Source organism: Micropterus salmoides, unplaced genomic scaffold, assembly GCF_014851395.1.
Source record: "Micropterus salmoides isolate LMB-PRFRI ecotype aquatic unplaced genomic scaffold, ASM1485139v1 Ms_hic_scaffold_23, whole genome shotgun sequence".
Lineage (NCBI taxonomy): Eukaryota > Metazoa > Chordata > Actinopteri > Centrarchiformes > Centrarchidae > Micropterus > Micropterus salmoides.
The window spans coordinates 4,558,965-4,578,949 of NW_024041484.1; the positions used below are offsets into that span (position 1 = coordinate 4,558,965).

At 40.2% G+C, this 19,985-nt stretch overlaps 1 protein-coding gene across 5 annotated transcripts in view; it reads right to left on the bottom strand.

Moving 5' to 3' along the window:
* Positions 1–14,154: 14,154 nt before the first annotated feature.
* The window catches only part of kcnc2 (potassium voltage-gated channel, Shaw-related subfamily, member 2), a 186,324-nt gene continuing 180,493 nt past the window's right edge, over positions 14,155–19,985 (bottom strand). Inside the window, exons 4-5 of one of the 5 annotated variants that reach the window (XM_038738803.1) lie at positions 16,608–16,702; positions 14,155–15,621 (exon numbers count right to left, since the gene is read on the bottom strand). In XM_038738803.1, coding sequence (XP_038594731.1) covers positions 16,641–16,702 — 62 coding nt within the window. In that variant the 3' untranslated portion in view covers positions 14,155–15,621; positions 16,608–16,640. Of the gene's footprint in view, positions 15,622–16,195; positions 16,704–17,662; positions 17,831–19,985 lie in introns of those variants that run through there. The other 4 variants (XM_038738806.1, XM_038738804.1, XM_038738802.1 and 1 more) reach the window with 4 other exon arrangements.

Below are 19,985 nucleotides of genomic sequence, written 5' to 3' on the forward strand. Positions count from 1 at the left end.
GGAACCATGTCCTTCACTGCCATTCAGTCTAACTGTAATTGAAACACATGGATGTACTGAGCACTGACACAAGGACTCGAGGGGCTATGTGTTTACCTTCACTGCTCGACTGATATTTGAAAGATGTGAGTGGGTGACAGCTCAACACCTTTAACACGAGCAGTAGCTGGTTGAACTAAATGGCTGTTCAGTCCCTGAACAGACTAAGATCTGCAGTGTCTCCATACATTATGCATAAAAGAGTGCAGTGCATCCAATCACGTACAGTTCATAATGTTCATCTGGCTCATCTGTCAGACATATCAAGGCTCTATCAGACTTTTAAAAACAACAATATTAAAGCTGCACTAAATCACATTTTTACATAAATTGTAGCATACCTACTTTAGTAATAAGACAAATTATGAATATTAATATTCAGAAATATTATTCATAAACTCTTGTTTTGCGGGGCACCACCTGAATTCCGTTCGACCAGGACCTTCAGGACTTACTAGGTATGGGTTTTATAATTATACAATTATTCACTAGTGATCAGTTAGTTATTAATTGCTCAATTATCTTAAATCAATCAGTCAATCTCATATCGAAAGAAGTAAGTCTTCCGTTACAATGACCTGGAGTTAAACAATACACACACACAGTTCCTGTGATAACCGTGAAATTTATTAACTAACTAAAGGTGGATATATATAGGCGATTAAATATACATCAAAGAAATAAACAATGGCTAAACAAACATGAGGCAAACAATGAGAATGTTGTGGAGTTCAATGTAAATTGCGTTCTCTTGTGGGGAAAGAGAACTAATAAGTGCACGTTATATTTGTTTGTTTGTTTGTTTATTTATTTATTACAGGGACAGTGCATATTCATAAACATTTCTGTCAATATGCCAGAATTAGCCTAAAGGCTATTTTCATCTGCAGTCCCTAGACAGATGTTAAGAGTCACCCTAAAAAAGATTACATAGTACATAGCACTAAAAAATTAAGATACATTTAGTAAAATATCAATTATATTAAAATATACAATCTAAACACATCAAAACAACAATCGGACAAACATCACGTAAAACCATGACACACATAAGGAAAAAAAAAGTCAACAGTGTGCATCAAGGGCATGTGTAGTAATAGGTTAATGTTGACAACTCATATGATATTAACTCGGTTAAATTTGTCTAGGAGTTTTAGGCTGAAGTGGTTAAGGATTCAAGCTAATGGATTAACACTATTGGACATCAACTCAACCACAAATGCCGTTGGTTTCTTACTGCTTGTTGTTCTCCCAGCTGGGTTGCTGGTCAGCGGCCTCACGCTGGCTGAGTTCCGTGCGTTCTTGGTTAGGACGGTTACTTTCTTTGCCAGGGAATTGCTCCGGAGATCCGTCTTGGTCGGCTTGTTGAAGAAAACTTGCAGTGGTAGGCTTTGACTTAATGGTCTGATAACTTCGACAAAAAGAAAATATAATGTATTTACAAACAAAAGAAAAAGTTAAATTACGCAAATTCAACACCCTTAAAACTTTATATGTTCAAATTGTTATTTGTTATGTTATTTATTCTAGTTGACAATGACCAATTCTATAATTTGATATTAAAGAAAGTATTTTGCTGAAATTTGAATGATAAAGAAGCACCTGAATCTTTTATTCTGACAATCTCAGATATATGCAGACGACACCTTATATTTTCCAGCTAAAACATCTAAAAAGGACAAATAGTCAGTCGCTTGAGTCCAAGTACAAAGTATTGTAGAATACATCATACGAGTTAGATATTAATATCACTATGGTGCTATCTCTCATTATTCACTGATTTCATATCTTGTTTAACAGCTCCGCTCGTCAGAAGGGGACCAAACGAACTGTGGAGCATCATTAGCAATGCAAACTGCCTCACACTCACTTATGAAACAAAACCTGATGGAGTGTCCCTCTAACTGCAGGTGAATGTTATGGATGGTGGGCCAAATGTTGTTGGTGAGGGAAATGAAAGGAGGACGGGAGGCTGATAAAACTGAAACTATGAATAACAAGAACTCCGATGGATATGTTTTACAGCACAGTACAGCACAGAGGGGCTGAGATGGAGATTAGAAGTTTTAAACTCGTAGTCACCAAGTGGGAAATCTGAGTGTATGTAGGACATGATAGGGGTCATTATTATACGCAGTAGCTGTCAGGAGTCATTAAGAAAACTACATTTTAGTTAGGTTAGGTATAACACATTCATATTAGAACAACCTGCTGGTATGTCTATGTCTATGAGTTTTGCAGCAGGGAGATGGATGAAGACACTTTCTCCACAGCTAGAGGACAAACATTAGTGTTGGCACCACAGCTCTATCAGACCTCTTCTTTACAATGCATCTCTGCCTGTAAGAGTCTGAAAAGAAGAAATGTATTCAGAATAACTAGTGCGGGTGAATGATGCTGCTTACAAGCTTTAACCATGGCAAAATATTTTTTAGGCAAAGTAACCAGGCAACAAAATGAAAATTTTAACTACAAAATTCTTTGTACTTGTTTTAGGCAGGAAAACGAGCTGCCTGACATTAATCAGTCATTGTTGTTAAACTACACACATTATCTTCACAAAAGGCAGCGCTCTCTCTGGATGAGTCTAATTTAAGTAGTAGGTGGATATCTCATTTTTGAATGAAATTATTCATCCTCTAGTACCCGCAAAGTCCAATTTTGTGTAATGTTATGGCCTCATCATACTGTAAGTGCAGATAAAATTGCCCTACGATGAATTGTACACTGTGTTGACAATGGAGACATTGTCATTGTATTTTTCTGAGGGCTGTGATGCTAATTCAGCCAAAAATATGAACACAAATTTCCCATGAGATAATCGGAATGACCCACCTGCTCTCACCTGCCCCTCTTTCGTCTAACACCTAAGCTCAGTCTGTAGGTGCTCGTTCAAAAATAGCACAAGCCGGAGTTACACAATGTCTTATGAGGGCTGTGGTCACATGTGACATTGTTTGGAGTGCACATTTTTTAGATGCTTTAATTGGTTTGTTTGTAGCTAGATATACTGTAGATTCTCTATGTTTTAGATATGGTGTGGTTTTGACGCTGTCCTATGGCCCAAGCTCAACTCTAATGACAGAATCAAAGAAAAATCTATTGCAGAGACTAAAGTGAGTAGCCTCTTAAAGCCTAATTCAGGTATATCAAGTATGTCCTCTGAAGTGGTCAGACTATTATTACAAGTGTCTGACAACATTATGGAAAGGATCCCTGAAGAGATCTTTTTAAGGAGCAATTTGTAGTTCTTTATCTTTTTGTTTGACCAAGACACCAAGTCACTATATCGCTCTTGTCAAAGACACCAAACAGTCAGAGATTGTGCTATACCACTTATACTATGGTAGCAATCACTTTGATGGCTCTGGTTATATTAGGCCATTTAAGGCCAGGTTGCTAATCAGTGAACAGGACTGCATTATGACACTATTAAATTTGCTAAAATTTTGTATCAATGTAATGAAGTACTTTGATTATTTAGGCACATACTGTAAATGCTGAATTTGCTAGATTAGCCCCAAACAGACATTACTTTCTGTCAGGATGTGGTGTGGTTGGAAGGTTATGCAGGTCATGCACAGAGCGGAGCAGGTACAGTTCAAAAAAGTTTATTCAAGCAACAAAAGACAAGCGCACTTACTGGCAGAGTGACTGAGTACGATGTAAACCAAAAATAAACCAAATTAAACAAGGCAATCCAACAGAAATCCAAACAGACACACAGGTACAGATCAAAGACAGGCAGGGCAGAACACAGAACAGAGCAAAACTACAGGACATGAGACAGAGCAACAAACAAGCTACAATGACAGGACAAGGACTGAAGACACACAGCAAACATATACACACACACACTATGCTAACGAGCAGGGCGGGAGCAACACAAGTGACCGGGATTAGGACTAACGAGGCAGAGAGACAGCAGGGGAAAACAGAGAGACAGATATGCAGAGGGATAACTGGGGGAACAGACATTGCCTTGACATGCAGACAGAGAGGCAAGTGGGGAAACAAACATAACCTAGGTAGGCTACTGGACACCGCCGACCTTCCGATTAACGGCCAACCCGCTCTACCTCCTGAGCCACAGCCGCCCTGATGGAGACAGAAAATCGCAGACAGTGTGAATGCCTAAATGAACAGGCGTAGTCTATAATGATGTGCTGAGTTTATGTGTTCTTATGAGCTGTATGAAAATATCTGCCTTATTCTTTCTGCTTGGCTGTGTCGGCCTTTCCACATTAAAAGACTCGGGCACTGAAGAAGTGGTCATACCACCTCAGTTTAAAAAACTTTTCGTCACTTCAAACATGAGATAAATGTATTTAACACACTCAAAAGTGTTCCAAACATTGTTCTAAATTAACTTCATAAAGCAATGAAACGAAAACTCCATTCATGCCATAAAATGTGCTCAGATAGTGGCTGAAAGACTGAATCTCAACATTTAGGCTGCTGAAAACACTTCATTACCTGCAAACACATTTGAAAGCAGTTAGTAGGGTACTATAAAAACCTCTAGGTCTACAGTAACCGAAGGCTTTTAATCAGTCACTGTAGGATGATATCACTTTAGCCAACAAGAGTTTCTGCATCACTGCAGCAAACAAAACTGGACACTTTCTGGTTATTTTATTGAGTGACATTTTCGCAAATTTTTAAAATTACATATACTGCGAAAAAGAATATTATCCATACGATCAGTATTTAGAAACGGATAGCTGACAGCCTTTTTTTTGTCAGGTTTGGGCCTTTTGAACACCAAATGCCATTTAGCTCCATTGGAATGGGGTGAATTAACATCAGTAGGCCTATGTATGAACTTCAGCAGACCACATAAACTATCTGGATGTATAGACTGCATTCCAACTAAGATATTAGGCTATTTATTTGCGTTTTTTAGGAGAAATTCATCTCTAAACCCAAAAGCACAATATCAATCTTCATGTTCTCCATTTTTACTTCTCAACAACATTATCTCCTTTTCACTTGTTAGCTGGCTAAACACTAATTAGATATAGCTTGCAAGTTGTTGTTGAAGTTTATGTTGCATAGCAACAACAGTGATGTTAGGCTGCTCGCATCCTTTGAGCTCTTGTTCTCTGTGTTTCTAATGATGCTCCCAGTTGTGCTTTGTGCTTGAGCAGGAAATAAAGCCTCCGATCAGAACACAGGCTTATCGGTAAATCAGACCCTGCCTCTAAATAACGTCTATGATTTTATTTTTCATTACCAGGAAACAGAAACAGGGACTATAAAGCTGTGAAAGCAGAGGAATAGTTGCTGTGTATAGATCACATCAGATAAAGAACCCAGTCGTGCGCCCCTCGCACTGTGCTCTGCTCCACACCAGCAACAATAGATGGCTAAAAGACTGCTAAATTGCCCAGTGATTGCCTTCTCGCTTCTCTGTCCTTTTCCATAAATGGACTGTAAGTGTTCAGTGGCACACAGCTCTACCTGACAGCTGTGGTCACTCCACAGGCTCCAACTGGCTTTTTCTCTCCCCTTCCTGTTTGCTCAGACAGAAGCTGACAGGGAAAGTAAATGCCACTTGGGCTAGTAGTTAAAAGGTCTCTCTCCCTCTGTCTCTGTCCCTCTCAAACTCAAACAGTCTAGAGAGAATATGTCCGTAGAGATGTTTGGACGAACAGATATGAAGTTTGGGGAGGTGGACCGCAGGCTCTGCGAGACATCCAGTCTGTAGAAACCTCTGACAAGGCCCAAGGGCAGAAAAAAAGTAATCACAACAAGTGCACGTGTACAGCTGTCCTTATTTACGACAGTGGTGAATTACACTTTGAAACAGTTGGGATGCCAAATTGCACAAAAAAACGAATCTTATGTAATGTTCCTCCAAGGCAGGGGTTACCAACCTTTTACCTTATCACCCCTTAAAATGAAGCCTTGTGTACTTGCCAGAGATGGGGACTCGAGTTAGAGACTCGGACTCGAGTCCGACTTAAGTCGCACACACGGTGACTTCAGACTCGACATGAGACTCGTCCTCAAAAGACTTCAGACTCCACTCAGACTCGAGGTGTGGGACTCGTGAACAATGTTTATTTTTAGGAAATGTCTAATGAGTTCGTTGTTGTTCCCCTCCCTCTGTTACCTATAACCTGCCTACGTACACATAGTATCTGCTGCGCGTGGCCACACGTGAGAGAGGACAACAAACGGCGGCAGCTGCTGAGCCATTCATCAAAGCTTTAAAACTTCATACAACAAAACCCAAACAAAGAAGCACTGAACACAAAATAGGTTAGTAACCTGAGGTTACTCAACATGTTTAGTTCAGTATGTAGACCATTGTAGACCAATGACATTTTTCACAAAAAGAAAGGTTAGGGAAAAGTCATTATTAAAATCTTACATAAATTTGCACAGCAGAAGAATGTTTTATCATCTTTCCTTTGTCTTATGACCCGTTGATTGGGTCTGGACCTGCAGGCTGGCAAGCAGTGGTCTATGGAACGAGCAGGCGGGGTCAGGGAAAGAGACAAAAAATGTGCAAGTGGGTCCAAAACAGAGAAACAAAGCAGAAAGACAGAAAGAACATTATTTGGAACTTATACGTACTTTACATTACAAACTTACGTGCTCAGCTCGCCCTGTCAAAATATAGTGTGCATAAATGCCTTTTTATCTCAAATTTCCGCATTTAAAATTAAGGCCGTATAGGTATTCTGAATAATATTAAGATATCAGATACTGAAGATGCTTCAGAGAGTTAACAGGTTTGCTGGCTGCCGTGCTTCTCTGTGACGATGTGGGGGAAAGCTAGTCAACCTCTGCGAGATCACAAATCCACCGTGCTAAATTTAGTTTGCTGAGTGCTGCTCGCAACTCCTGATGCAACGGCGTGCACAGGCTTACCTTAGCTCGACGGGCTCATTAACACGCTGCTGGGTGCACGCAGCCTATGATCTCTCTCTGTGTAATGACACGGAGGCAGCTGAGCTGGATAAGAGGCTTCAGCTTATCAATGGGAATGTCTGAAATATTTAATGCTCCCCTCTCCCCCTGGTTATATCAGGACTTTATGGCTCAGCGTGCAAGGTGTTTTACTTCCTCGGTACATCAGAAACCTCGGGGTTCCTGAGGATGTTGGATATTGTTGAGTCTTTCAACTCAATAAGCTGTAAATCTTTCACCATTTGGCCAGCCAATGACCTCACTTGCTGTTTAGTAGAGGCATTTAAAAGTGATTTTGGCAAAGTGAGATAAGCCGAGAAGGTTCACATTTAAATTACAGAGTTAGGCAATCATCTAACAGCTGACCCACCCATCTTGATTAAAAAGACATTTCCCTAATCATAATGATCTCATTCTGTCTCTGTCTATTTATTTCTCATCTGTGTTTATAGTCACTGTGACACCGTGGGCACACCACTCTGCATGCAAACCTACAGGTACAGAATGTAAAATAAATGTGTGTTTGTAGAGTTAGATCCACACTCATTGGGGTATTGTTGAAGTATTTTCAGGTATACGGGTATAACAGCGTGAAGAGAGAACTTGCATACTTTTCCAAGGGAAAACTGTTGCTATGGCTTGAAATGGCAATGGCTACTGTGTGTTAAAGTAGGAGACCCTACTGCATAGGCATCCAATCAAAAAAGTGCCACTTTTAGTACTGTTTTTTTTTACACTAGACAGTATGGTCAGTGGAGGTTCTGGCTCATTTAACCCCAGATTCTATACTGGGGATAGCTGCTCTTCAGGAGGGGCCGATTAATTTGAACCTGAAAGTAAGAAGCAGTTATTTAGGCGGTAGGTGGTGGAGGAAAGAAATGTGGGAAAGCGAAGTCAGACAGGTCATCTAACAAATATAAAGTATACAATAGGACGCAGTTTTGTTCTACTAAAAAAAAAAAAAATAGTCTGATTTTTGGTAGTATTGCATTGTGGTAAAAAACAACAAACCACACAACCACGTTTATTTTATATTCTGTAGTTTTGTATGCAGAGGTGTGCTTTTGTCTTGGTATGAGCCTGCCAGGAGCTGACCACAGTCTCAATTGACTATAAATACATAAGACAGAAATAGACAGACAGAATGAGATCATTATGATCAGGGAAATGTCTGTTTAATGAAGACGGGTGTGTAAGCTGTCAGATGATTACCTAACTAATTGAAGTTACTTATCAGGGTTCATCACTGATGTTTATTCACAAAATGATCTCAAAGCTTTTTTTAGTTTGTGTGGGTGACAAATCTGCTGGGTTTGTTTCGCTTGTTGTTGTTGTTTTTTTTTGTTTTTTTTTTACAGTCTTTGAGCAATACCTGATAATTAATTAAAGTAATGTACATTGAAGTGCATGGGATTTATTATTTTGTTTTTGTTTATTTAACTTTGAGATTCATGTAATTTCACTGGTACTGGTATCAACTACTAAATGTCTGGTATCTTGACATACCTAATCTGTATACAGAATTCTGTATCTGTGCTGTGAAATACCTATGTAGTACCTATGCTGCAGTGAAAGACACCGTACCTTTTTTTTTTTTTATTCGGAGCTGCACGATCAAGGATCATTGAAATCTTACAAACCTTCAGAAACCAGTAAACAAATATTATGAAACACCTTTACTGTAGCTGAAGAGAACATTTGCATAGTCCCTCCCTCCATCCCTCTTCCTGCAGCTAAATAAAGGGTGAAAACTCAAAACTATGGAGGAGTACGCATCAGTATCCCACATACTTACAGTAGTGAAGTGGTGGACAGAGTGGCTGAAGGGCCGGTTTCCTGTGCAGCCGATGTGTGGACTCACTTCCTGCTGCAATTGGAGTGTTTTTACAGTACAAGTTCAGTTCAGTTCAGCGTGAAATGAAAAATTCATACCAATAAAGCACAATCCTCATATAAGTTCTGCTACTTTGTTTTTCTTTTTTTTTGTTGTTGTCTCCCAGAGCTAGAGCAGGTATTTACAGCCCATGTGTGTCCCAGCACTTAGCGCACGCCACTACATGCTGCCCTTGTGCTTGTCAATAAGGGGCTCCATGTCAGCGTGTGAGTAATTGAGAGCGTCCCCGTGGCTTTTTGAGTATACACCTGGAACAAAGCCTGTAAACGGAGACCCCACTCTACCAGCTGACTCACACTGCCCTCTTCAACTATGCCAGTCTCATTACATGGCACTTATCAGGATTTAAATGCCACACTGCAGTATGACAGCTTCAGATGTCAGCATCTTGCTTACATTTAAACAGGGTGTATAAATACAAAAGGCTGACAGTCATCAGTGTAATGTCAAGTGTGCTTTTATCAAAACATCTGTGTTAGTATACATTTTTAGTGTCTCTATTCAGAAATGGACAGTTAACCATTTTTTATATTAATAATCCATGTACTTTTTCTGGGTTGTTCAGTGTCCCAATTGCGTAATACATAATCATTGTGTACACTATATGTAAACAGATGTACAGTATAATCTTTACTGTATATGTTTTATAAAGTTCCTATAGAAGAAATTTTATTTTACCATTTTATACTGACAGGAAATGATTGGAATGCTGCTGCATTTATTAATAATGCATAATGACAGGGGATAAAAGCTTTCAATTTGAATGACCCCAGGAGTTTTCTCAAGCAGCAACCTTAAGTGCAGACCAGGGATGGAAATTAATACTCGCCAAATGCAGGTGGATTTTCCGTTTGGCCGCTAAATGTTGGAAGGCTACCCACCACATAGGCGGGTAAATGTATGTAACAGCAGACCGGCATTCTTGCTGGTTGTGTGTCACACAACCCCCAATGTAGGGATCTTAAATCGTGTAATACACGGATTAGGGGGTTCATTGGTTGTTGTTTATATTCATTTCACATTACTTGTGTTTGATTGGCGTAGATTTGCAAGGGGGTGGGCGTTAGTGGACAGGAGGGAAAGAAGGGAGAGTGAGTGTAACAGTTGGAGATCAATGCGGAAAGAATATCCACATACATGTCGCATTCGCTAATTCAAACTGAACACAAGTTTGTTAAGAGCTAATTACAAAAGTTGTTACTTGGAGTGTTTTTAGCTTTTAGCTGGCTAGCCACCAGCGTAATGTGGTGACATTTAACGTTACCACCAAACCAACAAAACGAAAAGCAGAGTTAGAGGAGGCTGAAGCTGAACATAAAAAAATAAAGTTGGTGGTCCAGTCAGTGGATGTGAGCAGTCTGATGGGGAGCTTTAAGTTGAATGATAAAGCATGACAAGAGTGAGCAGTGATAAGGTTTAAGTTGAATGATTAATAAGCATCTTGTATGTTTAGAAAACAATTTAATTTTATGTTTTAAGTACAATTAATAGCAATAATATAATTTAGCTTAAAATTTCACTCTGGTGTATTCATGTTTTTAAGTTTGTATTCGACATATTACCTTATTATCATTTATTCATTTTCATTTAGCTGACGCTTTTATCCAAAGCGGCTTACAATTGCTTTTTAGGTCAGAGGTCACACGCCTCTGGAGCAACTGGGGCTTAAGTGTCTTGCTCAGGGACACGTTGGTGGACACAGTGCCACAGATTGGAATTGAACCCGGGTCTCTCACACCTAAGGCGTGCATCTTACCCACTGTGCCATCATCACCCCTCACAATAATAAATAAAAGTACAGAAACAAACGTATGTGACACAAAAACTCAATTTATTATTTTGGTTGGTAAAAAATACACTTAGCCGGTGGATTTTTTTCATCTACCAGCCACCTTGGCAGGTGAGCCAAAAAGTTAATTTCCACCCCCAGTACAGACTTTACATTTTTTGCCCCCACTACCAGAAAGACTCAAGTCATCAGTGTGTCCTTGTGTTGCACCTGACCTTCTTGTTGTGGGTTGTAGATTTTAATATACAGCAGTGAATCTACAGTATGTCAGTGGCGCAGTCTTGTACGCATCTAAAACTAACATTAATAAAAAAAATTAAAAAAATATAGGACCTGCTGTGGATATATCCATATACACATGCTTGTTAGGTTGGTCTGGGAGAAATTTGTGCTTCACTGAGCGAGAACCAGGAAGTTTAGCCTCTGATGCAATATTCATGTCACGAATTTGGTATTTTGGATTTTCAGCAGCTGGTACCGTACACTCCGCCCCCTCCCGAGGAAGGAAGGTTGAGGGTGGGTGGGTGGAGGAGGGAGAGGGTGAAATAGAGGAAGGGGGAGTGGGGGTGGGGGGGCTGTCCTGAAAAACACACTCTCAGCTCTGGCTGTTTACATCTCTTTGGCACATCTATGGCTGTTTCCATGGCGACGGGAGTAAAGATAGTTGGGATGTGTCAGAGATACAGTGCGCCGAGCGCTGCTGATTACTAGACGTGACTTGAAGAATGAACATGGTACACAGGAAGTGGGAGAGGAGAGCTCTGGCTCATCATTATCTCAGCCTGAACCTGTGGGAGAAATCAACGCCGGCCGCCAGACAAATGTTGCTGCTGTTCTTAGGCACCGGCTGTTTTGTTTGCTTTTTACTCTCACTGGGAAATGACACTGACGGCTGCACTAGGCATGATGCTAGTAGTTAAGCACACCTGTGTTATTACAGTAAATGATAACGTGAGGCTACAACAACACCTACCCACTAAATGAGATTTTGCACATTATACTGAATGACATTCTGGTGTTAGGTATGGCAGATGTCACATACACCTACATCTTTCACTTCCACTCAGTAGTATTGTGTTTAGTTACATACTCAGATACATAGATTTTGTGTACATACCGGTAACATTTGAATGTTTCATCCTTTGTCCAAATCATATCTCGAAATAATATGACAGTCTCTGCCGAAACCTGATGTTCCAGCATCTGGTTTGTATCTGTTGCTACAGATTCCGGTCTTGAATTTGTACTTTTTAAAAATAAAATAATCTGTAATGGCTCCATGTATCTTGTTTCCCCTGCAAGATGAGCAGTCAGACTTTGTAAACATAACAAAGGGAGTGATCAGAATCGCAGCAGGAGTGGCACGGTAATGGCTAGAAATCTTGCAGGAGGGTGGGTAGACGCAGGGTTGAACAAAGAGGCCCCCTCAAACCTGGTCAGGTCTCATTATAGGATGAAGATACAGAAGAACCTTTTGACTGATTTTTGCATAAAACATCCAACAGCAACAACAGACCAGCTGGTTCAACATGCAGCATTCTATCATTTCAGTTAAAGGGACATAACTTGACTGAACTGAAAAACACTAATTTCTATGATTTGCCAGTGTAACCTTTTTGCTCCTATGTGTGACAGGTCAGCCAGGCATGCAAAGCAGCCAAGCTTGCATTTCAAAATATGTAATACATTTAGTTCCCCATAATTCATGCAATATATACTAAACCTGCAAGTAGGTATACCAGGGTCAAAACAACTTAACCTAACAAAACAAGTGGTTTAATATGCATTTGTTTGTATGCTATTTAATTGGGTTTAAATCAGCCTGGTAACATCAAAAGGCGTATGAATAACACTCCGATTTCTTTCTTTCATTTGGCGTGGTATTCCAAGGCATTTTTTGTTTTTCGCATGTCGCGTGTTTTTCTGCACAATAAAAGTCAATGCAGTCTAAACGGCCATTTTACGCCTACTGTCACAGGTAAAATCAACGTGTGTGGGCGAGCCATGAAAGTCCTGACACAAGGAGGTGGAGGGGTGGAGGGGTGGTTGGGTGGATAGTAAGTTGGACCCTGACCCAGGAAACTGGCATTCGGTTCCCGAGTTAAACAACAACTACACAAAATTTGATTTTGGTTTTTATTTACGTTACTTTAAGTTACGTTACGTACGTTACCATGCTACATTGCTGCTAACATTAGCTACGTTAGCTACACAGCATTAGCTATGTTGCTTACGTTAGCTACATAGTGTTAGCTAGCTAACAATGCTAACGTTGACATCCCTCCCCCCCGATGTACTTTTCTGCTAACCTTAACCATCATTAATTATATATGCATGTCGACCGGTTAACCCTACAGCTGTGCAGATCCGCCTAGCAGCTGATCAGCTAGCAGATAGGGTTAACCTCCTTTGTGTTGCTTAGGTCTATAGGGACTGAACAGTGTGAAATGACATGTGAAATGCTTAAAATGCGTTGACATTGCACGCCAAAATGTCTTTAAAAGTGGCGTGCTATTTATAAGCCACTCCATGATATAACATTGTTTAAATGGAGCAGTTTCTTATGGGTATCAACTTAGAGGCTAAGAGACAAACTAAACTCAAATAACGTCTAATGTCTTTCTAATGTCACATCTAAGGATTCTTTTTCTTTGAATTTTCCCTGCCATTTCTTGCTTTTAGTGTTCCAGATTTATTTTAAACTATGAGATGAAACTCAAGGTTATGCTTCGTAGTTGTAGTTTGGCAAAGTCTATGTACAATGCGTATTCAGTAGCTTTCAACTGCATCTCATGGAGTTTGCTCAATTGTCATGACTTTACCTAAGTATGGAGCACAACTCACTGTCTCCACAGATTAGAGTGCAAAAACATGAGACCATTAGATTTCAATGTGACATAAACATCAGCATATGTAGGCCAGATAAGACAAGATAACCTTGTAGGGAAAGCCCATAGACACTAAGGGAATTAAATATTTTGGACCAAGGAAGTTTTCGTTACATTTGGTTTGGTACTACACTGTGTTTGCATGCTGTATGGTGTTACCAGTCTCCCTGGCTGAGCTCAATAAACAATGCTGTGTAAGTCATCATGAGTCTCTAAGAACTTCTTCATCACACCTGACACCTGGCCTGCTTTATGTCCACTACAACTGTTAGGGAGAAAACAGGTCAGATGAAGCAAAGAAAGAAACCACCAGTTAAAAGATAAATAGTTTATGTGAATCTCTCACACAGCATTTACCTTTACTCTATACACATTGTTCTGAACGTGGTACACAGTATGTCATCTTTTTATTTTTTAACAATTTGACATAATGTTTTTTTTCAGCATGCACTTTAGAATGCCAACAAAAGGCTCCACAAATACAGACTTCAAACTAGAATTTTCCTCACAGTAAAACATACAAAACATGAACTCGGATCAAAAGCCTGACGGTTTGAGGACACGATGGAGAAGCACAACATCAGACTACCATGACTTTTACAGGTTAGAGCAGTGTACCCAACAGTAAGACACAAAATACATGTTCTGGATTCAAAAAAATAAACACCTTTTTTCAAGTTACGTCATCCTAAAAATACACATAGAACGGTACCCCTTTGTCAATTCAAAGAGTAAAGCAGCGTTGTGTACTACACGAGGAGGATTGTGGGTACAGGGTGACACTTGACAGCTAGCCAACAACTGTGCAGGTCGCAACCAACATGACACATACGTTGGGCCACCTGCCAGTCCTTTCTATCAGCTTGTAGAGCTGCATTTTCACTCTGTTTTCCTTCTGCCGTCTCGTTTTAATGGGCTGCTGAAATCACAGTGTGGATCGGCGCTTTTTGTTTTCGGGTGCTTATTGCAAATCCGATCTGATTGTTTGGGTACATAGGATTGCTACTGTGCAGATGTAGCCATTCTAGAAGTCCAGCTTTATAACTTGGTAAACTTCTGCTACACTTTTGCTCCACCCCCACAAGGGGAAAAGTTTGGAAGAATCAAGTTATGCAGTTTTTTGTAGCCACCAGGAGTTATGAGGAATAGTCTGGTAAGAATAATTTGGTTTGTGAAGAGACAAACGTCTGCAGCACAAACGCAGGGCAGTTGCATGTTCAATGCACGACCCCGGGGGGGGGGGACTTCTACAATGGCGACTGCAGGGGAACTCTGTCTCATTCATGTTTGTGCTAAAACTAACTGGAAGAGTGACAGTCCACTCGTTGGTATCCGCTAACCTGGCCTTTCAAACTGCAGATCTTACCCTGGAGTTTTAGGATACACACACACACACATTAACACACAGCAGAGCAATTTACCTACCGAAAATTACCAAGGGAAACAAAGCAGAGATGACCATAATGTCACATTTATTCAACTTAGCATGTTTGTCTCTCTGTACTGTATATACTGTATGTAGAATTTCATATATGAATACACTCCATTTTTAGAACACAAAGTGCCTCAACCGATACATCTTAGTACACTTATTGCGAGGAGGGATACCACAGCAAGAAAAGTGATTGACTTAGAGTGTCACGGTGCAACTTACCAACCAACCACCTTGTTACCTGACTCACCATCATAAGACAGATGTGTGGACAGAGCTGCTTAGCCCAGATGTGCTGTGTTGTTTTCTTATTTACAGGAGCAATATCTATACAGTAGATAGTCTCTTTTAAGGATGTATCCAGTTTGCTTTGCTATCCTTTCCCCCCTCCACAGTACCAAAACAGAAAAACAAAAAGAAACATCGGGAAAAGTTAAATTCTTATGAAAGTCCTCCTAGGATTCCCTTCAGGTCATTAAGTTCCTTTCTTGCTCACTGAGCCGTTGGCTAGGCCGCTGTCAGTCAGTGGTTTTACATGCCTCCTCGTCCTTATTGTCCTGTAGGAGTGGCCTTGTGGCTCCAAATGGGGTCCTCCCACTGGAATAGGTCCTCACAATGATGACTTATCCCATCGCCATTCAAATAGGAAATGAATTGTCTAAATAAAATATAAACACATCTCTAAATATCAGAAATGCATAATCTGTCTTTGTTGAGCATCATTTCAGAAGAACTTGCCATGCACAGTCTGGCTATTTTCTATATGAACACAAAATGAGAACATAGTACAAATCTATGGTGCTCTTTCAGCATATATCCAGAGTTATAAAAGCTCTATTGTGTATTGCAGTGGTTTAAGTGGGAGTGATTCAATAATTTGGTGTACAGACAAAGAGAAATGTTTGCGAAAGCTCTTCTTTTTAATTGTTTGACTTTTTGCCCAGCTATGTGTAAGATGCATCTAGCTGTGAGCCAGTTGCTAAGCAACCATTGCTACTGGTATAGACATACTGTAGGGATGGGTGAGGCACATTACTGCATGGTTATGTTTGCTGTCACACACCTGTTGGTGCACAGAGGCAATTTATGTCTGTCGTGAATGAATAAATGACAAAGCAAAGGCTGTTTCAGTTTTATATGAGATTTGAGAGACACTCCATACTGTTCTAAGGGAATTTAGGTCAGTCTGTCTGGTTTGAGAGCAGTTAATAATAGCCCTTGGTGGCTGATATGAAATGAAACTGCAGTTCAGGAAGCAGAAGTGGAAAAAGTTTGTTTTTTGCAATAAACATGGGATGTAAATCATGCAGATTTGTCCAAATATGGTTTCACATGATGCAATATGCAGTTTATTTTTCCCAAAGTGATGGTGTCATTTGTTTACACTAATAACACTTACATGTCTCAATATTATTGTGGTCATAACCACAGATTTAAATGCTACAACAGCACCTCTAATGGTGCCACCAGGAGTGCATATCTGTTGGCGTTTGTCTCTGTAACCACATACAGGTATCTTTTCGTAGTTTTATTGAATAACCCCCCATTTTTAGTGCACAGACAAATAAAAATCTTAATTCATGGCCAAAAGGATGAGAGGGTTCCAAACTGTAATTTGATCCTTACACTTGGTCAGACGGTTACCTTTCCGCCATGGTGGTGCCTTTCCGCAGGCCATTAAGATAGAACACTGCTCTCTGCTTGTGTGAAACCAGTAAAGACAACCTCTTTGCAGTGATCTGTGAGTAAACAACCAGAGACACAACTGATATGGTGGCACTCCATCAAAGAAAAGAAAGCATAAAGGAGGTGGGGAGTAAGTTAATCGGAAATAGCAGCAGACAAGCAAAAACCCACATGCCCACGAGAGAAATGAACACCCATTTGGCATTCTTTCTGTAGTCTCTTAGGTGGATTGTTGGTGAAGCCAATGGCAATGAGACACAACACAAGTCAAGTGTAGCCCCCTCAAACCCCAACATAATAACGTAAAATAAAAAAATACTCCTTCTTATATATATATATATATATATATATATATATATATATATATATATAAGAATTATATCCTTAAGCTCTCCTCACTGTCTGCCCCGGCCCATATCCCCTTGCCACATTGCTTGCAGACGATGGTTACAAGATGATCCATGCAAATACATTAGCAGGCCCAACAGCAGGTGAAACACAGTCCTGAAAGACAAATCCTCCATTCCGATGCCCATCCCTCCCGTCTCCATCCCAAAAATAAAGTAGCAAATCAAAGACAAAGTCACAGTCGTATGAGGTTAAAATGATGGGACATCTCTCTTTCTTTTTTGGAAGCACGTCTTTTTCAAGGTATCTAAATATAGCAACTTCTAATATCCCTGATTATTAATTTGTCCTTTATTAAACGCTATGGCTGCTACTTCTGAAGCCACCAGTCAAGAGTTCTTTTATTGCAAGTCTCAAGGTACAACAATATTGAACCAAAGGGAACTCCAAGTGACAAAGGAAACTGACCAGTTACTTAAGGATGTTAGCTAAGCACATGTACCTTCAAAGAAAAAGGGGAAAGTGAGGAGTTGCTCAGGTTGCCCAAGCCACTAACATTAGTCTTAGCTACAAAGTTAAGTACTTATCCACTAGTCACAATCTAGAACAGAGTTCAGATATAATAGCAAGGGTAGGTGGATGCTTTGGGAGTAGGATGTGGGTGGTTTAGGCCAAAGTGGCCCAGGGCTGGATGTCTCACAGGATGGAGGGTATAGGGGAGCGAGAGCGCCGCAGCGGGCAGGGCGATCCGTAGGGCGAGGTCACAGGAGACAACCTCAGGGCGTTACCAGCCATGCCCGCTATGTTGTTTAAGCTCCGGGATTTCTCATAGCCTTCAGATGAGGGGGCGACAGAGAGGTGGTGGTGGAGGTGGTGGTGGTTGTGCAGGAACAGGACATGAACACACAGGCAGGCAGGCAGGCAGGCACGCAGGCAGGCAGGCAACGATCCGAGTCCGAGCCAGCCGAGTAAACCGAGACAAGACAGGAGACAGCAGTGAGACAGAGCACTGTAACATACTGTATGGTGAGTACATGCACAGCACACTTCCTCACAATAAAGCCCTTTGCACACCAAGTCTGTATTTTTATACGCATTATCTGATAAAAAAGAAACCAGGCAAATTGAGTCCGATGCGTTTTATTATTCTATTGCTTGCTAAAATTCACAATAGGAGACAAAATGGAGTTGTCAAGCAGTGAGGATGCTTTTTGGACACCTCATCTGTCAGCTTCTCTCCCTCGCTCTCTCCACTGGAGGAAGCTTTGCCAGCGCGGCTACCTGAAGAGGCTGAGCTGCCCTCCCTCTCTGCCTCCACACTGTCGCTCCGTCTGTGTGCTGTCCTCATCCCTTATTTCATCCTGCTCCTCGTCATCATTCACGTAAATATTATCTGACCTGTTGAAGGTGTGTTACCTGTAACAATTTTAGACGGAAAATACGGACTTACGGTGTGCAAAAGGCCTTAAGGCAGATTGGAGTCTTAGATAGGCAAATGTTTTGAGCTGAAGCCACTCTAGAAGGAAATAACCTCTTTGGCTGAGTTAATCCTCAGTGGGTAGAGCCAAAAAAACACAGTATTTCTGGTTTAAGATGGAAACCCTTTCTGACCTGAAAAAATACACTTTACCGGCCCATTGACACCCAGCTAATTTGAGGTAAAGTGGTATCATTTAAATATCAGTTAGCTATTTTACTTTTTGCTCTCAAAGAAGGCTGCTTAATTTGAAAACAAGGCATTCAGACTATAATTACAGCCAGCCAAACAATCGTCTGTATCAGCCCTCTAGTTGTAAGTCTGAGTCAAGTTATGACTCACTCATCATTCAGCAAAATATCAATCAACAGTGGATGCAAAGCAAACATAGCTGGTCCTTCCATTTAAATCAAATCCATTATTATTTCTAATTCAGTCAGTCCTGCTAATCAAAAATGAGCTATACATCATTTATATGCATCTGGTTCCAACATTTATCAAGCACACCTGGATGGAACCATCATTAAAAGCTATTGTGTTACACACACCGGCACCATCTACGGCACCCCCCCTAGCTTGTAAAGAAGTGAAACCAGAAAACAAACATAGCCTCCTATTAGCTGATTAGATTGTATCAGTGTTAATACTGGATTTTATTTAGAGGAAAATGTCAGCCACGATGGCTTTAGTTTTTTGGCCTCCTCTCTGATGACACTGCTCTAGTTGTTTTCACCAAATGGATGGTCTCATGGCTGTTGAAATTCCCCAAATCACTGACTCGAAATTACAATTAAGAAGCTGATTTGATAGTAATTCAAATTTGACGTGATTTCACATTAGTCACACTAAATATCTAAGTTTGCCATTTAGTTTAGATAACTATGTTAGCCTATAGCTAGGTAAGCCAGTTAGTTAACATGAAGCTGTTCCAACATAATGAATGTAATGTATATGAATGAATGCAACAATGAAATCACTTCCATTTCTATTTTGAATCAATTCTGTTACCATTTTAAGGTGCCGTGTAGTTAACAATGGTTCACTGGCTCCACCCACTCACCAAACTAATTAGATTACTTCATGCTTACAGTATGATTAATATTCCAGTCTGCCAGAGTTAGTCAAATAAGTACAATTTGACTTGATTTGACATTAGTCACACTACACAACTGAAGAATAGAATCATACATTATCAGTCTTCCATCTCATGGCACCATCATTAGTATTTTCTCTTAAAAGAAATTGTATAAATCTTACAATTGTCTAATAAATGGTAATAACTTCATGAATGTTTTTATAAACTACTCATTACATTGAGGACACATAGTAAAATATAACAATAATACACATTAAGACTACAAACATGCACAATATGCATCAAATATAAGACGTTTATGTGTAAAAATTCAAGTTATAGCTTGCACATACTGATGATGATGAGGATGATGATAAAGACCTTGATTAATAATGCTTCATTAATCTGTAGAGAGTCACACTTAGCTGAAACTTTT